Below are 25,958 nucleotides of genomic sequence, written 5' to 3' on the forward strand. Positions count from 1 at the left end.
ATTAACCCGCCCCTCGGCACAATATCTACCATGGATTGGTTGATACGAATAGAAGGAAATTGGGTTTATTCGTTTGATTGGTCAAGCACAACTCTTGTGCCATTCATCAGAAATGTTTTCCCCTCATATCAACACCAGTTCTATATAGAACAAAAGGACAAAAATGTTAAATGGTAACATACAATCAGCAGTGAGCTCACTGAACCGAGTTATTATACAGATTTAAGGGCCGTGTAATACTGGGTAATAGGAGGCATTTTCTAAATGGTAGACACATTTTCTGGTCAAAATATTAAAATATGAATTCTACACTTGTTATTATCTTAATCAATTATAATAATGAGTTTTTATGTAAAAGCCAAGATGTACCTTTGCTAATGTTGAGATAAAAATAAGGTGGTCATTTTGTTTTGCATTTGGCAAGACTATGACAGCGGACAAAACATTTTGCATAGAAAATCTACAAATATTTTTGACAAAACGTGCACAGACATGAAGAAAGAATAATTATCTCTGACAATGACAACAGATAACTCCCTACGTAGTTTGATGACATCATGAAGCAGCATCGGATCCTGGGAATTGCCGTCTCCACCTAATCGATTGCCTTCACCACCTTCGCCGGTGGAAATCGATCTGACATGCATAGATTCAGTGAACATTGTGTAGATTCAGTGAGTGAACAATGTGTTATATGTAGAAACTATTGTGGAGATAGTTTCTTCAAAAAGCATCCAAAACACAGCCACGATTACTATTATATTTAGACCGTGTATTAATTGAAGTTATTTTCATTTTTGACAATCCTAATGCTGACTCGTTAACTCCGGATTGATTATGTTATAATTATATATAATATAAGATTATATAGGCTATACTTCGGCAGCCGTCTTCTCTACGGGGAAAAATCCAACAACAACCGTCCTATCCCACATGATCATGTTTTGATTCAGAGAGCTTCACAGACGATCCGTTGTCAATGTGTTGGAGGGAGGGGGAGAGGAGGATATCAATGTTTTGCGCAGCTCTCCAACGAAATAACATTTGACCCATTTAAAATAGTAAAAAAACAGTGAAAAGGTGAATGGTGTCATTCTCTTGGATTGATAAAAAAGTAAATGCTAAAAGGTTAATACCTGAGACATATACCCAAGTAAAGTCTAGCAAATCGTAGTCAATTCAATAGATATTTAAAGGATCACATTAATTTAAGTCTCTACTCAATTACCTTTTTCCCCATTGACATGCAGCCTCACCAGAGTTTACATTATTTGCATAATTTGGGATATTGGAAGTCAAAACTAGACAACAGATAACAGTATCAGTTGTAGGTATTTTAATGCAGAAATGTTACATATTGCATCTTTAAATTTGCCAATTCCCCATCCCAACTCGAATTGAAAAGGTGGTAGTTCCAAATGTGGAAAGCATAAAAAAAAGACACGTACATTTTCATATTGCCTGGTCGTTAACGTTATTATATGCATACAATAACCATGTTACCATAGATATTTAAAACACTGAAGAAAAAGTTTACAAAATCTCCCATCATATAGGCCTACACAAAAAGAGTTGCGGGACTAAATCCCCAGCAGCTTCCATCATGAAAGATCGGATCGGCAGGAGAGAGCAGAGAATCCACAGTTCTTGTTCTCCTGTTGCAGTAATACAGCTCTTGTAATTCTCTTGCTACAAATGCTGCTCCGTCTTATATCCCAGGGCACTGTTCAGAGTGTTCCTTGTCTGCGTTATCCGTGTCTTCGTCTATAAAGGGGATGTTCAGGCCATCTAAATTCCCATTGATCTTCTTCCCTTTGAGCTGGGGCCCTTTGGGAAGGGCGGGTACTACGGGGAGGGAGGGGGCGTCAGTCGGGGTGGGCTGTGAGGGGCCGGCCCGGTCAGCCGGTGGGTCTAGAGGTGGGGGTTCAGTCAGTGGCAGTGGAGGGGGCTCGTCGGTCCGACCCATCCTTTGCTTGACTCTTTCAGCCAGGTCTGGGGGTTTGGGGGGGCAGTCAGGCTTTTGGCTTGTCGTCGATTGCGCTCCAGAACATTTCCCTGGAAGTAAGATGAACCATAAGAGACAGTCAGTGCATATGGTCTGGGCGTGTAACACGCACACGCACGCACGCACACGCACACGCACACACACACACAGACAGACACACGTCAGCGTGATATGCAGGTGTACCTGTCGACAACCCCCCCTGATTTGAGTATTAAACGTTAAACCAAAAAACCCAGTGAACCAAACCAGAACCATGGTTGTCTCCATGTCCGGCTTCTAGTGGGAAAGCAAAAGGGAAATGTGATAGGGCCATACCTCTCTACTGACCTTCGGAGTCCAGGCTCCCCAGGCGGTCCGAGCCCAGGCTGTCTGAGCTCACGGACCACTGGTTGTCCAGGTTGTCGTCGGAGGTCTCCTGCTCCAGGTCGGGAAGCGTGCACGCCAGGTCCTCCCTGGAAGCGCCGCACACACACGCACAGACACAGACACACACACAGATATATTCAGAGCTGTAGTATTTCAGGTTCAAATTCCAAAAGTAAATTGTTAACAAAAGGTTACATTATTCAGATCCGATCAGACAGAACAAATTGGTTCCTTAAGGATGCAAGAAAAGGAAACTTTGTCTCACTTTTCCTCCTTGATGGACTTGATTCTCTCGATGAGGCTCTTCTCGTAGTCATTGTCAAAGTTGATCTGCTGCATAGCATCCTTTTCTGCATCTTTCTCAGCAATCTGAGGAAGGAACAGGGCAGGCGGCCGAGGGGTAGTTTTAAAGGGGACGTATTATACCACCAGGTGTGAGTGTGGTTAGCCTTTACAAGCCGCTTTAAAAATGTGCAGCTTCTGACATCACAGGTGGGCGTGTCCACCTAGATGTGTGCCGTCCCCTTTAACATCATTTGCAACCAAGATTTATGCTCTACTCAGCGTTGTTATGCCCCCTGATGGACCCTCACCGTGTTCTGCCTTTTCAGCTGGAGCTGGTGGATGGCCAGGGTCTCGGCGTACTCCAGCTCCTTGATGTTCTGCATCTTCTCGGTGTAGCGCCTGAACTGCTCCATGATAAGGACCTCCACACATCTGCAGACGATAACAGCCCACATGAGTCATCTAAAACGTCTGGTGCGGCAATATAAAAGGAATGGACTGTATTCCATCACTGAGATCGATATCGCTGTGGATCTGCAACGATGGGATTGTCCTTCCAACACCATGAGAATACTATGACTATGGGGGGGGGATGAAGAGGAGGAGGACTCACTGGGTGGTTTTGTTCACATCCTTCATGCCGAGGAAGGGGTCGTCTGCGTCGGGGGAGCGCATGATGCAAGGGGCGAACACGATGGCCAGGGAAGAGGCCGTCATCCTGTTGTGCACCTCCTCCTTCGCCACTCTAGAGAGAGAGTCAGACACACATCGTCACGCGATGCAGACGACTTTCAGTGAGTTACGTTGCCGTATCTTTGCGCAAACCAACCAGAAAATCCCAGCGTCAGTCCACAAGCAGGGCTGTGGTTTGTTTAGTGTTTGGCAATGCCACAAGACGAGATAAAGGAAGATATTGTTAAGATAAGGGCCTTTACTTGACAAGATGGAAGATCAGACGCTCCAGTGTGCTGTAATTCGACTCAGGGAGTTCATCAACCTTTTGGTAGATGGCTCTTATTCGCTCCGATTTCTCTGGCAACTCTGCAGGGAAACATATTTGTGAAAACATGATGATTAATATAAATGTTATAATTAAGGTTTTGCAGGTTTGAATTTGCATTGGATGATCCATAGGCAGTTGGATGCATAGGATGTTTTTGAGGAAATCTGTGTAGGAATAGGGAATGAGTAATGCTCCTGTCAACTATCAACCACTTCAGGCCTTCACGCCAGGGCACTTGATCAAACTCCTGACAGATGGCCTAATTAGGAAACAGCAGCTGAGTGTGACAGCACAAGGCACCTGCCAGGTTGGAGTCTTTATCACAAATCTCTCAAAGGAGAACTTAAAGTAAAATGCACTCAGCATGTTCCCTTGGGTAAAGAACAGCATCACAGAAGACTAGGAGACAGGGTCTTGTTTCTGCAGAAGTGCACTTTTCAGACATATTTGTTTCTCCAGTAGTTCGCTTCATCTCTTATCGGGGCTATGCTTGCGCCGTGAGAGGTCAAGTGCTCTGTGTGTATAGCTTACTGCATAAAGGGAAGCCAAGTGTTTGAGAGTCATTAGAAGTGGCTGAGTGGGTGCCTGTGTTTCTCACTTCGGTTTAAATCAGTAATTAACCACATTGGTCAAAGATTACCTACCGGCCGCGTGCAGGAAGTCATTGTACAGGTTGAACGTCATGAGGGGCTCTGGGAGTTCCCTGAGCCACCGTTTGACCAGGCCTGTGATGGTGTGGATGGGGTAGTTTTCTAAAGATGCCGTCTCGGGATCTGAAAAACAAAGAATAAGCATCGAGCTTCAGATCTGTAGGACTAGCTCGTCCATGGACAGAAGTGTCCCTTTAACGAGCACCACAGCCCACTTCCACCACACCAGATAAATGATACATGCATAACAGGAAAAAGTTTCATAATTGAAGTAGGTACTCTGAAACGTCTCGATCAGTTATAGTTCTGTAGGATTGCATTACCCTCTTCGATAAATGTGAGCACTTCAACCTTGTATTCAGGCAATCATGTCATCTACTCTTTTCTTACTCAACGAAGTAAAACATGCATTCAAGCGGATGCCCCTCATTCCCCCATGAGCTGTGGTCCTTGAGGACGCTCTAGACTTGGGGAATCGTATCTACCTCCCCAAACGGGCACATCTGTGTTCTAACCTACGGGCTGAACAGAACTCTGATCTAGGCCCAGTCTCACTTGTCTCCAGTATCTGATGCAGCTCCCTGGCGCGGCACGCCGAGCCAGACTTGCGGTAGATGCCCTCGGTGTCCAGGCCGTTCATCTCCACGTACACCAGGAGCATCTCCAACACCTGGGGCACCGGCTGGGCGGGGCTGGAGAGCACGCTCACGTCCACCCCGAAGTGAAGGGAGCCGGACGTGCTGCTGTCCTGATGCAACCGCACACACACACACACAGCGTGGGACGTAAAGATAAATGTGGTCCGTGTTCAAGGATAGAATGCACATAGACTGAATGAGTGCATACACTTAGGAAGAAGATTCTTTCTTTTTCATTGTTATGTCCTAGGTTAGGAATCGGATACCTTCTTTGAAGCAATGAAGGTTTTCCCCTTCTGATATTATCGGGCAATGCATGCCGCGCCCCATAAAACTCTAATCGCTATTTTCAGCCCTTGTCGAGAGTGACCTTGCACAATACTTTTTAATACAAAACAGTTTACACATTTTAGTTTCTCTTCCAAAGTTACCCTCCATTCTGTTCCATTTGTGCCAACCGGTTAACATTTCCTGTCATATTACCCAATACAAACTCATTACAAAGACTTGGAAACAGGGACGTGCACAGGGGGGTTGCTCAGGTTGCTTGGGCAACTGCCCATATGCCCTCCTCGACTCAGGTTGCCCTTCCTTTTTTTTTTTTTTTTTTTAATCATTTAATGGATGCAGAATTTCATGTAGGCCTAGATAAAAAAAATCGCCACTCGAAACATTTCATAAAGTAAGCGTAGCCTCATTCAATTCCGTTTCGGGAACTGAGAGTGAAAGTCAGTAGGGGGAGGACAAACGCGGCGTGTGAAAGCTGCTTTACGTAGCTGCAGCGCTGCACGCGACCGGAACACCGGCACCTGTGAGACGACTGCCTTGATGTTGTCGGAAAAGGTGAATTTGAGATGTATAACAAACAAACAATCATCATCACGTTTTATGAAATGAATTACAATCTTCATAAATCCAGGCTCAGTTTGCCACGTCACGTTTAGCCTAAATAATCAGACAGCTAGCTAGCTTGCGGACAAGCAGCCAGTCTACACATTTTTTGGTAGGCAAACTAAGCTACATGTCTGCTTATAGTTAGTTTCTAACATTTCGTTTTAAAAAGAAGAATAAAAGATGGAAGTAATGCATCACATGAATTATTTCATTCAAAATGGTTCATGCCTAAATCTTATCACTATTTTGGGTATTGTTTGTTATTGTTAAGTGAAGCCGAAATGCCCAGTGAAAAGAGGAGGATTCAGGAGAGAGAGAGACAACTAAAGGAGGTGTCATGCCAAATTTGTACCGGCTGCCAAATTTGTACCGGGCGCGTCATCCATACGTAATCCATTCTAAACCTGCCTGGCAACAGATGATCGCGTCATCCGTTGCCTGGCAACGGACGATCGCGTCGAATGACGTGAAAGGTTCACGAACATTCGCGAACCTTCATGCTCGTTCATTCGCACTTGTCCGTTATCTGTATTGTGCTATTTCGTCCTTGACCTGCTTTAAACACTCAGTTTACTTGCTAAATTTGATTAAACAATTAAATACAATACAAATATAAAGTAAAAACAAGTGTTATCTAGCGATCCGTTTTCTGTATTATGTTTTGGCAACATGAGCGCAAATGTTTTTTGAAACCCGCTTTAAACACTCAGTTTACTAGCTAAATTTGATAAAACAATTAAATACAATAAAAATATAAAGTAAAAACAAGTGTTATCTAGTGATCCGTTATCAGGTTCTGAAGGCTTCTCTTTTGAAGCTTTGCATTTTTAATATGTCAATTTGGAGAAACTTATCAGTAACTTGATAGGATGTTGTTTAATTATGTTTGTGTTCATGTTATGTTTTTCTTCAAGTCATGTTTTTCTGCATTATCGTTAGTAGTAGTTATTTCAGTGTTTAACTTATTTGTATTAATATATTAATAAAGACCCTTTTATTCTCAGTCCTTCATATAGCCTGTCAGTGTTTGTTTTTTTTGGGGGGGGGGGGTGCCCTTTTTTCAGGTCAGAGCAACTGCCCCTCAAAATTCCTGTGCACGTCCCTGCTTGGAAAGATATATCGACAGGCTGATATTTACTTAAAATCAAGTAGAGCATGTCTGGGCATTGCAAACAAGTCCTGAGTCTTTTGTAACTTCCTATCTTTTGGAAACTCCAAAACCCGGAGAATATAAGAAAAATACAAATGCGTCAAAAAGGTGACTAGATAGAAGCAGCTTCTGCAATATTCAATACCATCTCTACATACCTTCCTTGCACAGCGTGTCAAGCAGTCTGTGATGATTTTGGCCAGGCATTTCTTGTGGCATATTAATTTGCAAGCTGAAACAAAAACATGACGTTACATCTATTGAGCAGACTTTTGTCCAGTGCTACATTATATATTTTTTTATTATTTATTTAATGTCTGCGTCACAATAGAGCACAAGGCTTCCTAGAGACCTGTGTGGCGCATTTCATATACAATCGCACATTCAAATGCACACACACAATAACGGTACTAAAAACACAAATTTGGCATGGGTCGTTACTATGGGGATAACACGCCCCCCACTTACCTAAAACTTAAGACCCAAAACGTATTTTATTCCATCTCGTATTGTTTAATTCCAGCTGTAACAGTGGGTTCACTGGCCCCTTTAAATACAAGGTCTCCAATCTACAGCTCCTTACCACTACACATGTAGGCCTTCTCCATCCCCCAGATGTAGGAACCACACAGGTCACATGACTGCATGATGTTGACCTGGTAGGTGCTGAACATGTGATCCAGAGGGTTCTCCATCTTTAGGGAGAAGGGGTATACGTCAGGGTTGTTAACAGGGCAGAGATCCTGGGACACCATTCCTAATAATAAGGGGATCACATCAGAAACTTACACATTTTTCCTTTTTTCTCCTCTTTTTGGTTTTCTTGTTGGCAAGGAAGACAAACAAAATGGTACAATTAGGTAATCTTTTCTTTTCAAAATGTGAATAATATTGAAGTGAGGATCATGTTTCTAAACATATATACATCCCCTGTGTAATAATAATTATCGATGATTATCAATAGAATAATTTGTAGGGAATCATATGATTTCAAAATATATCTCGTTATATTGTTCAGGGCTAACAATCAATAACCAGCCCCTCACACCTGTCTGTCACCTACCTTGACCGGTTCGGCCTCCTCCTGTTTGACCAGACCCCTGATGAAGCCGTCCAGCATGGACTGGAACAGGTTGACCACCAGCGTCACCTCCGACAACCGGTGGGGGCTGGCCAGCCGGTTCACCTTGTTGTGGTAACCTTTCAGCAGGTCTATGTAGCTGACCTGGGGCTTCTGTTAAAAATGAGGCAAATATTGGATTTACTACCAAGTACATTTTATAATTTTTTATTGATTTCTTTAAAACGGAACCAGACACGATAATCCAGCTGTTTCCAGTTACCACAGAACCTACAAATATATTCGACTTAAACCTTTGGTGTTGGGTTCCTCCGAAAAGCAAGTAAAAAATGGTATTGACATAACCCCTTAGACGAGCACATTGGGAGACGTAGCGGTTAGCTAGAGCTACATTGTCCGCGTCCAGTGAGCTAACTCACCGGGTAAGCGTACATGCACTTTATAATGACTCTGAACTCCGAGGTGGCCGAGAGGAAGATGCTCTCTGTAGCGGATAGATCTTTTATCCTGGCGTTCAGCTCCATCACCTACACATCCAAACAAGAAAGTTAGACTATACAGCTAAAAATATAGCATTCAGTTAATGACATGGGCCGGACTTCCAAATCAAACATTGTCTGTTGACTCCTTTTGTATCTTGCATTCCTTTCCTAAGAAAACTGCCTTCATATTATATATTACATTTAATACTTGGAATGTTCGACATGTTTGCATGAAAATCTCACATTAATGAGTTGATTAATATAATGAATATAATGCAGATTAGTATATGCTACACGACAACCTCCTAACTGCATGTTCACACCAAAAGCTATAAAGCGTTTTGAGCGATAAGCGCCCGTTCACTTTCTATTAGACATGCGCGATAAAGCGATAGCAGCGATAAAACGCTTGGTTTTGCTAACAAAAACGAATAAACCGCTAATAATAACAAATAATTCCCGGCAAAAAGTGTTATCTAGTTTATTTTTGGAGTATTCCTGTGTAGTATGTACTACAATTAGTATATACCATACAATTAACAATTATTCACCTCAGCCTCACCTCTTTTGCGAATAATGGTTAATTATAGTGAGTTATAAACAAATATTCAAACCACTCAATGCTGTTGTCCAACTGATCTTTCTTTATGGTTTGTGAATTAAACAACCTCCAACCCGCCCTCACCTGACTGCCCAGGAATTCGTCCAGGTGCCGCAGCTCTTTGCTGTTGGCCACATCTCGGTCCAGGGCGGCTTTCAGCTGCTTGCCGCGTGTGGCCCGGCTGATCAGAATGCTGGGGTTGCTGACTCTGAAGCTGTCCTGGCCGGGCCTGTGCTGCGGCTGTTTGGACGAGGCGGCCAGTGCGGCTGGAGATTCTAACGACATTAATGGAAAAAGACTAATCGTTGGGTCTTGTAGCAAATAAAAGCAAACAATAAGTAACCACTGTATTTGCTCTTTTGTTCTCCAGTTTCCTATTCACTAATATTACCCCATTCTACCAGTAAAGTAATTCAGGAGTGTTTGTATTTGTAGCTTGTGTCACAGGGCGGGACCAGGTGTTTTTTTTAAACCACTAGTAGAAGTGGAGAGCATAGAAGATACCAACATTGCAAAATGTTGGGACTGTGGAACTGTTGAGGGACACATTGGCCTTTGTGCTAGATCAGCCTACCTTCTTTGTGGGCCTCGATCATTAGGGGAGCCTTCTTCCTCAAGATCTTGCTGAGAAACCAAGGCCTGGATGAAAAAAAAGAAAATGCAGACTTCTCACACAAATTCCGCTCACAACTTCCTTATACACGATCGATACCGGTTGATACCAGCAAATGAACAGCAAGTAAGAACAGACCTTTCGGGGGTGGTCGGGTTTGAGCGGCTCAATCGGAGGGAACTCTCGTGGGTGCTTTTAGGAGGCAGGCTGTACCGGCTCCCGTCGGGTTCTGCTGATGACTGAACAAGGTAGAGAGAATTCAGGCTCCGGTCAAAGACACGCCTCCAAGGACCATCTCTCTGTGACAATAGTTTGATTCTGCTTGCAGTCACCAAAAGCCCAACGCCAAGCAGCACCGCGGCCCTCCAGCCTGGCCCCCCATCTTCAGGGGGTAACCAACGTGTGTCGTACCCGGAAGCATCCCATAGTTCCCCAACCACCACAGGACTACATTGAAAGAAGCAAAGAGTCCAGGGAACGGCATAGATCTTGTATACTCTGGGTCTGCCGTTTGTTGTTATCATGCAAAGCTATTCTCTTCCCACAAAACTTTTTGCGTAACAAAGTAAGTAGAGTGATTATCATTGCTATGTTTATTTTACGATTTGCCGTCTTTAGCAACAACTCCCCAGTGTTAGTCTGAGTAAACTTGAAAATGGACAATTTGCTTTCCAATATTACATGTTTCACCTTAGTGATAAAAAATATCTGCATTGTGAAGGAGAATACGGCTAATGGCTACACGTCCGTAAAAATAAAATAAATGGTTTACATCAGTTGTGACATGAAATACCTCAGAGGGTGTGGCGGCTTCTGTTTGAGTCAAATCCTCTAGAGAACTGGGGCCCTGACGCTGTACAGTTTGCAGGCATAACATGCATTTAATATAAACACAAAGAGCCAGAGACGAGCTGCGGCAAAGAGAAACGGCAATGTGTCTGGCGTTCATTCTTAGGCCAAAGCTCCACTTTCTACCCCTTTCTTTCGGGGTTCCCAAAAAGCTCAGGAGGCTAAAGGGCGGACGGCAGGGCGTTGCATGCAAGGCCTGCGTGCAGAACGGGGCGCCGATGGGCGGGTCTGGGCGAGGGTACCTTGCCCTTGGCTCTGCTTCCCCAGACGTCACCACTACTAACCGAGCTCTTCATCCTAGGGCTGGTGGGGCTGATGGGAGGCAAGGGGTAGTGCCAGTACTCGCTCTCCCGGGAGCGCCGCAAGTTAAACATCACCCCGCTGCGCGCGTAGGCTAGGCGCCGCTTTCGTGTGGGCTTTTTGTTTTTCCGCACATTGCCCTGATTAGGACCGGGAGAGCGTGTGAGGTCAGAGAAACACTAACGCTAAACAAATCCCTCCCTCTCCCCAGCTCCCCCAGAAATATGAGGAATCCAAAAAATTAGGAAATCTAAAGGGGAAATCTTGTAGGGTGATGTCCCAGGATCTTACCTTGTCACACTGACAGAAGGTAAGCCTTTGGTACAGACACAATGAGGTATGACACAGAATACACAATTCCTTTTAAATCAAATCCAAACATCAAACCGCCATTAACACAATGTTAGAACCCCAAATCATATGAAATATACAAATGTTAAAAGCTCAGGTTAATATAGAATCAACAGAGAATCCCCTTAAAAAGGTGCTGTAGGTGAGATTTAAGAGCCATAAGTTGAACGTTATATGTTAGAAATGGCATTGGCTCTCCATCTTGAATGGGGAATACATCTTGTCTGTCAATCAGAGGTTTGAAATGCAACACTTCTCAACGGCGGAGAAACGTAGAGAGGGAGCAGAGGCAGGGGACAATTGTTTTGTGGTTTAGTTTGAACAACTTTTCCAAAATAACTTGTGCTCTTTCGTCCTCTCTCTTTACAACTCTCGACTCTCACCTACAGCAGCTTTATGATGACGGGACTAAAAGGGACATAACCAACAGTAATTCAACTGTAAAATTGTCACGAACAAGTTTAATTGACATCCTCCATCCCTGGAAACATCGTTAAACATGTGCGATGATTTGATGAGGTGTGAGGGGATGAGGCGTGTTAGTGTGAGGGGAAATGATGAGGCTACCTCCTGGGAAGAAGGGGAGCTATCAGAGCCGGACGAGTGTTTGAGTTTTGACAACTCATCCACAGACATGGACTTCCCCCTGGTCCTGGATGGCAGGATCAAAGCACAGTCACGATTGGGATGAATCAGGAGTATGAATACAGGAATGCTGAGCATGATAGAGATTTTACAAACATCGCCCTGATCTTAAAGCCAAAAACTCGAGTCTCATGAATTCCGATTTTTAGCGATTGGACAGCAGCCAAACAAACACATGAGAAACACGACTTATTTGAACCACAATGTAATCTGACCAAAGTGGACCTACTGGTAAGCTACTTTGGCCTTGGGAGTCAGTCTCTCTGGGCTGGACTCATCCGTCTTGTCGCCCTCGCTCCGCCTCTCCTTCCACTCTTTGCCCTTCACCTGGATGCTGTCCATGTTGGTGTAGCGCTGCAGGGAGATGGAGGAGGGGGAGGGGTCCAAGGTGTAGGGCCCTTGTCGGGGGTCCAGGGGGACGGAGAAGGGTCTGGTGAGGGCTGGGGGGGACGCCCGGCCCTCCTCTCTCCCCGTGCCTCCGGTCCCGTCACTAGGAGGAAGCCGGGGGGATTAAAGATGGCCCCGCCGATAATGCGGAGCAGGGGTCTCGATTTAATCCAGAGACTCACAATTAATTCAGATAGAGGTCATTAAAGGTTGTATCAGCTAGCCGCCCGCTCCATAAGCAGGCCGTCAAAACGTCTCTGTAGGCAGCCTATGCCCCGAGATAGTACGCAAAAACAAAATGGTGCTACAAACCACTCAAAAACCAAAATAAATAGTATTCCAACCAATCACCGACCAGGGGTGGGTGTTGTGGGGTTTGACGCTGCGTTCATGATAGTTTTAACCGGATGCACGAAACACGGGAGGGAGGGGCGAGCTGGCCCTGTTTGTTTGGGATCTCGCTGTAAATACCAACAGAGGTGACGTCACCCAACATCGCTGATGCAGCCTTTAAGGAGCAGATAGGGGGGAGGCATCCGGGTCAGGGGTACCTCACAAGTAGGAAGTGAACATTGGAGATCCAACCAAGAAAGAATCGTGGTATTTTTGATGATCCTTTCTAGGTCGACGTACGAGAGATGTGAACAACCATTGTGAAAAGCACTCACGATAGTTGTGTACACTACATCAACTCGTCAAATGCTCATGTGTCTACTTTTTTATTTACTTTTTTGTTTAACATGATTGAGAAAGACGTAACTGGTGCACCACGGTCACTGCGTGAATCTCTGCCCAGAGATTCTGCAAATCATCGACGTGGACGTGGACACCGGAAACAAGTGCGTCCTAGCACATATCAAGCACGGATCTGTCGTTATCTGCTCCTACATGCTAACAGGCTGAGACGGTTGTGAGCGTGCAGGGCCTTTTATTTAGAGACATTTAAATAAAAGAATTGTGTGGCAGGGGGGTGAGGCATCCGGCTAAGGGATTCCTCACAAGTAGGAAGTGAACATTGGAGATCCAACCAAGAAAAAAATCGTGATATTTTTTAATCCCCATGCATCCCCAGTGTGAACAGGGCCACGGTCTCATGTTTACCCGTCTCCCAGTCGCTCTGGGCTCCTGCAGGGGCTGGTATCCACCACATCCTGTCTGCGCAGCGCTCTCCTCTCCAGACTGGCAAAAAGGACACATCCGCAGTTTGCAGTTAGGAACATTAATGGAACTCACCCGTGACTACACCCATGTTATTATCATTAACCACACTAAACTGTAACATGTGTATCGGCGCCAATTTTTGTTCTATGGCTACTGCTGCAGTTATATCGTAAAATCCATCTTCTATTTAATAATAATTAAATTAGCTTTAAAGATAATTCAATTAACTTTAATAATAATTAAAATAGCTAATAATAATAATAATAATAATAATAATAATTACTGATTTAGTACAAACAGTGGAAAAACAGAGGTCAATTCTCACAGCTGAGGATAACAACAACAAGCCTTGGTTCCTCCCAGACCTCAGGGGTCAAGGTGGGAGCCCTCAGAGTGTCATACCTCTGTCGTCCAGGACCGCTTTTGGAAATCTCTTCCCTGCTTCCCTCATCCTGACTCTCGGACTTCTGTAGGGAAGTGCGCCACGCTGTTTGGATGATTATAGCCGCCCGACCTTGGTTGGTTTCATAAAACTCACGCCAGCAGCGCTGAAAAACAGAAAGGCTCCGGGTGAACTCAAGCCTATAGATAAGCTCCCACTCGTGGTTTACTACTATTAACCGTTCACGGCCCGCCCGAATAGCCAGCAACCTGCTGTCTACAAAATGGACGGAGTATGACTATCAAACCATTGTCAGTGCTTTTTATATTCATGTTGACAACTCCAGCGACAGCAGGACCAAACAACTCAGTTTTATTACGCAGAGTTTACGATCGACTCAGCTTGTGGCAGGACCCGCCCACTGCAAGGGGCACACACTGGATTTACTTATGTCCAAAGGTCTTAATATTTCTATGACAGTGGTCACTCAAATTATTCTGTGTTTAATTTGAGCAAAAACACCACTACTCTACACTACTATTTATGGACACATTCTCTGGATTGCCTGCGCTCACTTTGGCCTCGGTCAGTGATCTTGTGGATAGTATCCACTCTAAAATAACTAAATATTATTGCTGCAATTGCACCCATGATGGTTAACACAATCTCAGGGGGAAAAAAATGCCCCATTCAGGAATTCCACAGCTGTTTAACTCTAAAAGCTGATGGAGAAAAACAAAATTCCCGGTACACAATGACCTTTATAAGGAAATACCTCTACAATTTGGAATTGAAAAAAGTAAGACTATTTTTTCCGACCTTGAAAAAAATGAAAATAGCTTACAGGATTTCTGTACCACTTTCTGTTAAAAGGCTAACTAACCCTCTAATGTAAGTAACTCCAAAATTGTCTTCATCCAGAAGAATCTTTAATAACTTCTTGCATCAATAATAACACATTCATAATAATAAAAATTGCTTCAGAACCAACATTAGTTACGCCAATTTGTGTCTATTGGAACGCAAAGAAAATGTTAACGGCCCAAATTGGTTGCGGTTAATGAACTTAGCAATAACCCTTTGGTATGGACGTGAGCCAATAGAGAGGCAACAATAAGCAATGTGAGTGTTCTTCAGAAGCCACTCTGCCACTGACTGAATGCGGCTCTCTCGGCCTGTATACCTGTATGAGCAGGGCTGCGTCTTTCTTGTTCAGGAAGTGCATCCTTATAAGGCAGCATCGGAACCAGCGCTGCAGGATGACGACGGAGCGCATCACTTCCTTGTTGAGGGTCTCTTGGAGTCGCTGTCTTTGGCTCTCCTTCAGAAAGACCTGGTGGGAGAAAGGAATACATGAGACGGCATTTATCCCCTTCGCCAATGGCTGATATAAAGGTTCCCTTGGTAACAGAAAAACACTACACATAATCCCCTGTTCAGAACATTAAGCTGCTGTAGGTAAGATTTGAGAGTTGTAGAGAGAGAGAAAAAAGCATAGCAAGATTTTGAAAAGGAACAACCCTTCCAATTTTGCTCCCTCCTTACGTTTCTCCGTCATTGAGAAGTGATGATTTCACACACTGGGATTGACAGGAAAGGTGGGTTCAGCTAATCATTCAGGGAGGAGATGCCCTGATTGGTCAGAACTGATCTTTGTGAGTGAGCTATAATCACAATAGTTTCGTACAAAGGCAGTTGTGCCTTCACACAGAGCTGATATTCTCACAGCACTTCACTGATGAATGGCTGAAGGATGTCTTCACAAAAGAAACCTTAATTACATTAAAGCCAAGCTATTAAGTCATATTAATCACAATAAATGATTGCTACCTTGGTTTTTCCCATCTGGTAGGTACTCTGGTCGACGCCCATATTCTGGAAGAGCTTTGTGATATCTTCTGATGTTGCCGCAGCCCCCTTCGGCATCAATACCCAGAACTTCTTCACAAATTCCTTTGCCATTGAAAATGATAAATGTGACAGTTGTTATCAAGGTCCTTTTTGGTCATTTGTATATATTTCGAAATGCGTTATTTTCAATGTTTGCATTGTTAACGCTACTTAAAAGCGAGATGTAATGATATTTGCGAACCAAACCTCGAAGGTGTACTTTGCTCCAAAGCCGGCCTTCTGGATGCGGACCATCTCCAGCATGCCAGAGTACTTGATCTGGTGAAGCACCAGCGCCTCGTCGAAGTACATCTCCCTCTGCAAGCAGCATGTTGCACACGCACCATCACATTAGGACCAGTGCCCCAAAATGAACTACTCACCGACTCCCCAAAACTCTACCTTAGCAGATGCAGAGACCTAGAAACAAGCGAGGTCGGATTTACCTTTTCAGCATTGGAGCGGATACAGCGGATGAAGAAGGGCTCGGCTTTCCCAACGCTGTCCAACAGGTTGCAGAGCGACGCCTATCAATACAAGCACATGTCCGGTCAATGCTTTCAAATCGGCCTTTTTTCTTGTATTGCCTTAAATGTAACATTTCTACAAGAAGCTGCAAAATTAGTAAGTAGCAAGAAACATTTTATTGTTCAGAATTATTTTCAGAGAAATACTAATGGGCTACAATAAAACATAATACAGCAAGACAGCAAAAGGAGTTGTTGTAAAAAAGGTTCCAATCCAACTGCTGTAATTTCCAACAGAAACACAATCGCATTTAAGATACAGACACCGGGCTCCGTTCATGCTACTTTAACTGCCTCTACAGGAACGCAGCACCCAATTTGAAGGCGTAAAACACAATGTTTTCAGTAGCCAATAACTTCAATCACACAAAATAATTTATTAAGTAATCAAATGATATCAACCTCAGAAATTAGGGTTAAAATAGCTAGTTGGTTTATAGAAAAAATATCTAGATTAGAGGAATATCCATGAATGAGGATGAGATCAATAATTTCTATCCATGTTGTATAAATTAGGCATTACACTTAGGCATATTCAAACTCAAAAGGGAGAACAGTTAAACATAATTTATGTTTGGCCTACAACTTGAATATGAATTACACCATCATACTACTATTTAGTCTAACCTTTTAGCAAAACAATAGTATTCTTTTGACACATTTTAAATGAGGTCCTTACCCTAGTCTTCAATAGCTCCTAGGTCGTGAAGTATGTGATTTTGGGCTAGAGTGTATGTTGTTGAGAGTCCTTACTGTTGTGTGTGATCAGCTACAGACATGGGCAGTACGGTCCCACCCGGATTTCAGCTTGTTAAATGAGTAATTACGGCCACACCATATCAACTTATGTTCATAATCATTGTGGAAGGAAAGGTTTATTTAATTCTTTGACTGCACAAATGTTAATGTTTTACCTTAGTCTCTGAGAATATGAACTTTATATGGTAACCAGTACATGTTTACTAGGGGACCTTGAATCTTCCATGATTCGAAACTTTGTTGGAAACACAGTTAGGCAATGTCGTCTTTAAGTTTTGAGTTCTGCAGCTAGGGAAACCTCAATCAAAAAATCGACAAAGTACGTAATTTGATGTGGTTTCGAAGTAGCGTGGGAACATGAGAGTTGCGTCCCAAAGGCTGATGATAATCAGACTGACGTGAGTCAAGCAGAAGGCATGTGCACCGATGAGTTAATGTATTTAAGTTTATTCTACTGAAATAGCTGCAAGTAACAAAACGTTGACTTGCTAACTTTCCATTAGACTTTAAGAGCATGTTCAACATTGTTGTAACTTTAGACCGTTGAAACTCTATACCATTACCATACACGTCACAGTGTCATTACAGGGAGAGTTTGATTCTACTGGTGGTGGCAGAGTGTGAATGAGAAGTTGTTAATGAGCTTTTGAGAGAGTGAGAGTGAGTAATCAGCATCAAGCTTTCTATACGCCATCATCAAAGGGACTTAGATGGATCAAATTAACCAGATGGACGATTTCCTAATAGTGGTTTTGTATTTACTATTACAGATGTTAAATCTATGGCTTTAATCTTGCAGGAAAAAAGCCCCCTCCCCTTGTCATCAGAAAAGTGATGTACTGCATACTTGACAATAAAACCCTTTGGACTGAGTTTAAAGTTGGACGGTACACACCTGAAACTGAGCGCTAATACTGGGGGGCTTCTTTCTCTGGTGGGGGTGGAGGACCAGCTGGGATGTGCGCCCGTTCACGGTGAGAGCCACGATGTGTTTGAGGGAGTGGGAGTCCATGAGTTTCTATTGGAAAAACACACACACAAAACACACAAGTTAACTTGAACCACCGCTCTGATGGCCTGAAATCCCGGATAGGTGGCGGTTTAACGATAAGAAGAAGGGTGAAAAGAGTGGAACTGAAAATAGATAATGCCATGGGTGTGGAGCATCCTGAGCCTAGAAAGAATTGAGGAAAACACTGACCTTGGGAATAATCTGCTTCTGCCGACCACTTCGGTTTCTTCTACAGGGAAAATAGAACAAAAACACACATTGTCCCAATGCTTATAACCGGTTCTGGAGTCGGTGAACGTGTATGCCGGTAAACCGAGCATACACTAGAGGACATGCTGAAGCAGGGCTGTGTTGTGGGCCTTACTTTCTCTGCTCGTAGTTGTCGAAGATGTCTTCAAACACTTCGAGGGGCTGCTCGTCAGAGTGGTCGAAGGAGAAGTCCAGGGTCATGTTGGGGCTGGCAATGAAGGTACAGCTTAATCATAAACGTATCTAACTTACTTTAGATTGATATATGTATGGTCATTGAATGTTTTCTAATCCCCCCCCATGCAAGACAATGAGTACTCAGATTATATTCGGCTTAATGTTCGGGTTTTCTGGTGATCGTATTTGGTACCAAAGGATCAAGGGGGAGGAGACAGTGTGCGGTACTTCTTTCGTGTGCGGTGCTAGAGAACACGGCCCCGTTGTTTCTACCTTGACAGCCTTTTGTACATTTGGCTGTTTTTCCTGATCTCTCGCAATGACTTCTTTTGGGTGCGTCGGGGGCTATCTGCAAGGACGACAAATCACAACCCAAGTCACACACCCCACACACACACACCGACTCCAAAACACTTAAATCTAGGAGCATTTATACCAAGGTAACATTGAACACTTGATTCTGATGGGTCAATAGCATTCCAAGGGTGTGCGTTCTTTCCAATCACGGCTCTCCTCAACATTCTAACCGTTTTTTATCAATGAAATCAAAATTCCTCATCGACAACCGCCAATTAAAACAATTGACCGGCTGTTTCCTTGACAACACAAAAATAATATATTCTACAAAAAAAAAATAGCGTTATGTAGTAATATGACATGACTGATGATAATCAGCGCTGAAAATCATTTGCAGTCTATTCGTGTGTGTATCCATTTGTAGATCTCAAAACACTTCTTCCTGAAAGCCTCCCAGCGGAATCTCCCAGGCACCCTGGGGACCCGAGGGCCGCGTTGGCCTACCGGTCTGGGCCCCCCGGCGGGCCAGGGCCCTGAAGGCGGCCGTGATGCGGATGGTGGCGCGGAGGACGCCCCAGCGGAACAGCGCCGCCGGGCTGGAGCACACCAGCTGGCGCAGGAAGGCGCGCTCGCTGCCCCGCAGCAGCAGCACCACGTCGGGGCGCATGTGGTCCGTGTTCTTCACCCGGAAGTCCTGTTGGAGGCACGGCGCAGGGAGGGGAGGGGGGGGTCAGTACCCCGAGCTTCAGGGCTGAATCCAGAGCTAGGGTGGATGTTAAATCAAGGCCCAGGTTGGATGTTAAATCCAGGTTGGATGTTAAGCCCAGGTTGGATGCTAAATCAAGGCTGAGGTTGGATGATTAATCCAGGCCCAGTTGGATGCTAAATCCAGCCCCAGGTCTGATGTTAAATCAAGGCCCAGGTTAGATGTTAAATCCAGGCCCAGGTTGGATGGGTAATAGAGGCCCAGGTTGGATGTTAAATCCAGGCCCAGGTTGGATGTTAAATCCAGGCCCAGGTTGGATGGGTAATAGAGGCCCAGGTTGGATGTTAAATCAAGGCCCAGGTTGGATGTTAAATCAAGGCCCAGGTTGGATGTTAAATCCAGCCCCAGGTTGTATATCAAGCTCCCCAGGAGTTCCAATTACAAGTAGAACGCTCTTGTGCGGTAAAGAGTGTCCGGATAGTATGAAACTAACCCACGGGAAAGCACCACCTCCATATACAAGATGTACGATTCTGAGTGGCTGGAATAGGTGGCCATGTAGTTAGATAAACATAAACAAAGCTTAAAGAGATGTCTCCAACGTCACCGCCAACAATGTGGTTTGTGGTATCTTGTCTGAAATACTGCTTGATATAAGCTCATATGAATAGAGACGGAATGCAATTTGAGACACCAGTTTTTTTTTGACAATGGATGATATTAGGAAGTACCTTGATCTGATATTTGACTCTGCCAGCAAAGTGCTGGATCACGAAGGCGGGCTCCATCACTGCGGTGCCCACAAAGAGAGGGTTGTCCTTGTGATGCTGCTTGAGTTTGTCCAACAGAGTACCATCTGTGGCCTGAGGGAGGCTGGGGATACCAGAGGGAAGAGTAAAAGGTTAGAATGGAAGCTCCGACACAGGATATGAGCGTCCAACCCTTTTTATCACAACCACAGCGAAAGTGCATGTGCCTGTCTTGGAACACACTCAATGGGTCCCGGGGAATTATACTGGCTCAAGTGTGAAATGCCCTTTGATTGGGCGAGCGTTAACATGAATCCCTGAATCCGATAGTGGTATCGGATATTGGTTTGATGCCAGGTTGAAATCAGTATCAGAGAATCTTGTTAATACATGGTAAATAACTGTAGTAACCGCTGCGTTTTCTGCAGCGGATTCACCATTTAGGCTTCTGGAAGCAAAACAAGGTAAAGTTATCTCTATAGTGTAAATTGAAATATAGATAGAATGAATAACAGGACTGTACATTTTTATTAATACTACTGGTATAGGAGTCATGCAAATAGTGTAAATAGCAAATACAAAGTTTGGCTTTGTTATTACCGAAATTTCCTTCAGCTAAATGAGGATAAAACAGAGATAATTGTATTTGGTGCTAAAACGGAAAGGCTTAAAGTAACCCAACACCTTCACTCTCTGTCCCTGAAAACCTCAATCAAAGCCAGAAACCTAGGGGTTATCATGGATTCTGATTTACATTTCGAAAGTCACATCAAATCAGTTACAAAATCTGCATATTATCACCTTAAAAATGTAGCAAGACTTAGAGGGCTCATGTCCACCGAAGACTTACAAAAACTTGTACATGCCTTTATCACTAGTAAGCTTGATTACTGTAATGGTCTCCTTACAGGTCTCCCAAAACAAACTCTAAGGAAGCTTCAGCTTGTTCAGAATGCTGCTGCTAGAGTTTTAACAAAGACCAAAAAATTTGAACATATTACACCAATTCTTAAATCGTTACATTGGCTTCCTGTAGGTCAGAGAATTGATTTTAAAATCATGTTGCTAACCTATAAATCCCTACATGGTTTGGGCCCAAAATATTTAACTGATATGCTTCCACTACATAAGCCTTCTAGAACACTAAGATCTTCTGAGACCAATCTGCTAATTATCCCCAGAGTAAACACGAAACATGGGAAAGCAGGATTTAGTTACTATGCAACAAATAGCTGGAATAAACTCCCTGAGGATTTAAGACTTGCCCCAACTCTGAGCACCTTCAAAACAAGATTGAAGACTTTTATGTTTGCTTTAGCTTTCTGCTAAATCTGAAATACTTTACCTTTATTTTACTAAAATGCCTTTTTAACTTTCCCTTTATTTTCTATTTTTACCAGAAAAATACATGACATTTGCTGAGTAATGAAGTTGTGTCATTAAGAGCTTGACGAAGTGTGAATTTGTTTGTTGTTTGTTGTTTGCCTTTGGTTCTGGGCTAGAGTCCTAGAATAATTGTTTGTTGTTTGTTGTTTGCCTTTGGTTCTGGGCTAGAGTCCTAGAATATTGTAATAGATTGTCCTTAAGGTCGGGTTGTGGTCCCGACTTGGGTTCCAGAGAGTCTGTTGATCTGATCTTAAATAACTTTCAATTTAATTTTCTCACTTTCTTAAATACATTGCACTTTCAATTTTACTTACTAAAAAGCCTTTTTAACTTTCTATTTTACTCATTTCTTTGCATATGTTTTCTTTTACTTATAGATTATTTTATTTTATTGTATAACAATGTTTATATGTGAAGCACTTTGAGTCTGCCTTGTGTATGAAAAGTGCTATATAAATAAAGTTGCCTTGCCTTGCCTTTGTTTCTTTCAGTTAAAATATCTGACAAGATTTGCCGCCACCAAATTTCTTTTAAATCCAGTGAGATCCCCAACGCATCACAAGAACTGCACTGAGGAGACCTACTTGCTCTCCTCATCCAACAGGTGAAAGAATCCCGTCGGCTTTTTGCTGAACATGTTGATGACGCCCTCGTTGTCACCGTAGGCTATGGTGGACCAGCTGATGCCCTCGGACAGGTACTCCTCCTGGAGCGCGCGCGCACACACACACACACACACACACACACACACACACACACACACACACACACACACACACACACACACACACACACACACACACACACACACACACACACACACACACACACACACACACACAAACTCCAATGTAACGGTAACGAATTTGGTGCAGGCAAATATATTTTGTGTATTTCATTGAATTTTTCTGCGATGTGAAGCTTGAGCAGAAAATGTACGATGAGCAGAAAATGTACGTCTATTCACGTTTATGCCCGCCATTTCATTGTGGTGATGTTGTAAAGGATGCAAACACATACAAAACACATCACACGCACAAGGGCTGCCGTGGTTCAGGGGCAACAACACTAACAGCTACTGATGATGCATTGGAATAAAATACAAAAGTTGGTCTTTGCAGTGCTGGTGTATCCACTTGCCTGCTGACGGTTGAACACATACTGGCTGAAGTAATGGTGGAGCTTCTCGTTGGTGTAGTTGATGCAGAACTGCTCAAAGCTGTTGGTCTGGAAGTTCTCGAATCCAAAGATGTCGAGGATGCCAATAGACAGACACTGAAGAGAGTGGAGGAGCAATATATACCGTGTGTTATCACAAGCCCTATGCCAGGCTAAATAAAAGTTGACCATGTGGTTTTGCTTATTTGTGTGAGAATGTGTGTGTTTTTGACTAGACAAAAGGGTGAGAAGATGGAGAATTTCCAATAGACTTTAACCTGACGACACAATTATTGATCAAGAAGGGTATAAGATTAAAAATAAACCCCTGATCTCACTAGCTTTCCACCAGCTATTCCATCATTGAACCCAATGAAAAAACATTCAATTGCAAAAATCACTTAAATGTTAATGAAAGCCCTAACTCTTAGAAGTCCTTGTGCCAGGGTTATTCCCAGAGATGCACCGTGCGTCGACCGAGGTCAGAGTTCAGGACTCACCGACACAGACTCCTCCATGTCCCGCCGGTTGAGCAGCGTGTGGTTGATGTGCAGGACGATCCAGTCGAACAGAGCGCTGTACAGGGACTTTGCCATCGAGTCTCGTGCTGTGGTGGCCTACAGGCAAGCACACAGACGCCGTTAACCACTCCTTCAACACTCCCCCGTCTATGGTTTCAATTCAGAGCGTTTCGAAGCTGCCCCACATTTAGGCACATAGACGTGTTCATGTTTTCTAACCTCTTTTAGCATGTAGGGTAAAACCAGCGTGTCGTTGGACACCACGGCTCTCCTCTGTGTCAACGCGTTCACCAGCAGCTCCTGTTTAACCTGTAAATAATTTGACAGGTTATTAATTTCCAGATAACTCAACGAGGTTGGGTTATCTGGAAATTAATAACCTTTAGTAGTAGTTGCTCATAGTTGGATGACATAGTTGGCTAACAGAGCAGGTGTATGGCATGTTTGTGTCAGCGGTATGCTAGGTGTTAGCTAGGTTACCTTGAGCAGGTCAGACAGCGTGGACAAGACATCGTCCGGACCCACTTTGATCACCTCTCCCTCCTCTGATACAGTGTATGTCACATTACCAAGGTACAGGATGGCTGACAGGATGGAAAAGATCCTGCAACATGCGCGCGCGCACACACACACACACACACACACACACACACACACACACACACACACACACACACACACACACACACACACACACACACACACACACACACACACACACACACACAATGTCATTTCACAGTATGGATACAGTTGCATAGCATTGGCAAGTTTCAGCATAGAAACCCAACCGTTAAGTTGAAACAGAGAATACCCATACATGTGTCCGCCCTGAGGCAGGGACTACTCAGAAACTGACATACTTGTTGCAATTTCTCTAGAGTTGACATACAAGGCCTAACCTTTGACTGTCACCGAATTAGAGGGCACACAACCTTGGCAATGTTTTTAGTGGTAGAAATTGACGGACAAACATTTCAATTACATGTTTTCTTTATGCCGTTCCAGATGTGATCATACCCTCCTTTCTAAAAAAAAAAAGGAGTCTTTATGAAAAGATAAGCTACTGCAGAACCACAAATACAAAGTCACATGAGATAGTGGGAAAAACGTAACGTTCCCATGAAACCTCCTTTGTCTGGCCCATGTTAGTTGGTATTTCTAAAAGCCTTCCTGGGAATGCAGAGAGAAGTCACGGACATTCCGCCAAGCACTTTAACAAAGGGCCAACAGAAAGTGTTTTTAAATAAATAAAGCCATTCGTACAGTTTTTTGGTGGACGCCAGGAAGCCAACCATCTCCATGGCCTGGTGGAGCCTCTTGTATTCGTGTCTGAGCTTCTCTTCGCCTTCTATACTGAGGTCTTCCTGTGGAGTCGAATATCAGCAGAATGCATCAAGTAATTTCTGTCCTAAAAAGTGTGTATTTGTGTACAGTAATAATGACCTTGCAACAATTCTCGCTATGATGCAGACTTACTTGATACAAAATAAACATATATCTTGGCATCTCTTCTCTTAGTTCTCCTGAACTACTCCTGAACAATTCTCGCTATGATGCGGATGTACTTAATACAAAATAAACATATCTTGGCATCTCTTCTCTTAATTAGCAATATATGAATGCTAGCTAAGTAGCATTCATATAATGTCCTGTATGTGTGCGGTGGATTGATTAGGCTAACTTCTGTGTGTGTGTGTGTGTGTGTGTGTGTGTGTGTGTGTGTGTGTGTGTGTGTGTGTGTGTGTGTGTGTGTGTGTGTGTGTGTGTGTGTGTGTGTGTGTGTGTGTGTGTGATTAAAAGTAGCTCAATAGAGTGGGAAAAAACACCCAACACTGGATGTTCAGGCAACACTGCCTGAACATCCTCCAAAACTAGCCCAATCTGGCAACACTGCTGAACGTCATCACGCTCCAGCGTCAACGTTAATCAATGAGACCAACTGAAAATGAAGCCGGTATGAAACTAAAACTGTGATTCTGAATAAAGTTTAAATTATATAAGTGTGTAGATTTGTTAAATGGTTTGAACGAAGGTAAACGGTTGAAATTGGACGGATGTCTTAAGAAATTAAGTGTTAGAATGTGACCAACTGTAGAATATGACGGTTTGAAACTAAAACTGTGATTCTGAAGAAATTTTAAATGATATCGAAATTCCTTTTAGATAATATTGGAGATACAAGTGTGTAGATTTCTTAAATGATTTGAACAAAGATAAACGGTTGAAAATTGATTCAGTTACGTCTTAAACAGTTGACGTACCAGACTGTACCATTGACTCCCATGTTAAGGAAAAGATAATATTTTAAAAGTAGAATATCTTAAAAAGTATAAAATATTAAAAAAAATCTGAAAAGAAGCGCGCGATTCCAAGCTATTCTGAATATTTTAAAATATTTATGGAGTCTCTTTCGAAAAATGTAGGAAGGAGATAGGTCCCAAAGTTTGTAGAGAATTAGAAAGAAAAAAAACATATAAAGAAAAATAGCTGAGCGCTGCATGCAGCACTCACCTAATGATTGATTCTCCTGATAATCTCACAACCTGGATAACGTAAATATAGGTTCCTTGGGTCAGAATGTACAAATCATGCACTTTCTTTTCATCCTGCATTGCTCAGAAGCACCTAGGATCATTTCCTCTACTTCTGAGAAAACTTAGGAAATGAAACTTTGGTATGAG

At 43.3% G+C, this 25,958-nt stretch overlaps 1 protein-coding gene across 4 annotated transcripts in view; it reads right to left on the minus strand.

Moving 5' to 3' along the window:
• Positions 1-1,313: 1,313 nt before the first annotated feature.
• The window catches only part of LOC115548460 (myosin IXb), a 32,601-nt gene continuing 7,956 nt past the window's right edge, over positions 1,314-25,958 (minus strand). Inside the window, exons 1-38 of one of the 4 annotated variants that reach the window (XM_030363113.1) lie at positions 25,789-25,900; positions 24,541-24,641; positions 23,755-23,878; positions 23,494-23,583; positions 23,254-23,370; positions 22,736-22,870; positions 22,180-22,301; positions 20,192-20,333; positions 19,259-19,448; positions 18,731-18,806; positions 18,396-18,488; positions 18,221-18,260; positions 17,915-18,037; positions 16,180-16,260; positions 15,941-16,051; positions 15,674-15,796; positions 15,027-15,176; positions 13,864-14,009; positions 13,402-13,479; positions 12,143-12,403; positions 11,836-11,920; positions 10,860-11,057; positions 9,907-10,007; positions 9,730-9,794; positions 9,240-9,430; positions 8,492-8,599; positions 8,055-8,225; positions 7,781-7,813; positions 7,575-7,686; positions 7,150-7,223; positions 4,865-5,057; positions 4,304-4,432; positions 3,592-3,697; positions 3,270-3,401; positions 2,965-3,088; positions 2,637-2,740; positions 2,333-2,457; positions 1,314-2,055 (exon numbers count right to left, since the gene is read on the minus strand). In XM_030363113.1, the coding sequence (XP_030218973.1) occupies positions 1,709-2,055; positions 2,333-2,457; positions 2,637-2,740; positions 2,965-3,088; positions 3,270-3,401; positions 3,592-3,697; positions 4,304-4,432; positions 4,865-5,057; positions 7,150-7,223; positions 7,575-7,686; positions 7,781-7,813; positions 8,055-8,225; positions 8,492-8,599; positions 9,240-9,430; positions 9,730-9,794; positions 9,907-10,007; positions 10,860-11,057; positions 11,836-11,920; positions 12,143-12,403; positions 13,402-13,479; positions 13,864-14,009; positions 15,027-15,176; positions 15,674-15,796; positions 15,941-16,051; positions 16,180-16,260; positions 17,915-18,037; positions 18,221-18,260; positions 18,396-18,488; positions 18,731-18,806; positions 19,259-19,448; positions 20,192-20,333; positions 22,180-22,301; positions 22,736-22,870; positions 23,254-23,370; positions 23,494-23,583; positions 23,755-23,878; positions 24,541-24,578 (4,638 nt within the window). In that variant the 5' untranslated portion in view covers positions 24,579-24,641; positions 25,789-25,900 and the 3' untranslated portion in view covers positions 1,314-1,708. Of the gene's footprint in view, positions 2,056-2,320; positions 2,458-2,636; positions 2,741-2,964; positions 3,089-3,269; positions 3,402-3,591; positions 3,698-4,303; positions 4,433-4,864; positions 5,058-7,149; positions 7,224-7,574; positions 7,687-7,780; positions 7,814-8,054; positions 8,226-8,491; positions 8,600-9,239; positions 9,431-9,729; positions 9,795-9,906; positions 10,008-10,859; positions 11,058-11,835; positions 11,921-12,142; positions 12,404-13,401; positions 13,480-13,863; positions 14,010-15,026; positions 15,177-15,673; positions 15,797-15,940; positions 16,052-16,179; positions 16,261-17,914; positions 18,038-18,220; positions 18,261-18,395; positions 18,489-18,730; positions 18,807-19,258; positions 19,449-20,191; positions 20,334-22,179; positions 22,302-22,735; positions 22,871-23,253; positions 23,371-23,493; positions 23,584-23,754; positions 23,879-24,540; positions 24,642-25,788; positions 25,901-25,958 lie in introns of those variants that run through there. The other 3 variants (XM_030363110.1, XM_030363112.1, XM_030363111.1) reach the window with 3 other exon arrangements.

This window comes from Gadus morhua, chromosome 8, assembly GCF_902167405.1.
Source record: "Gadus morhua chromosome 8, gadMor3.0, whole genome shotgun sequence".
Classification (NCBI taxonomy): domain Eukaryota; kingdom Metazoa; phylum Chordata; class Actinopteri; order Gadiformes; family Gadidae; genus Gadus; species Gadus morhua.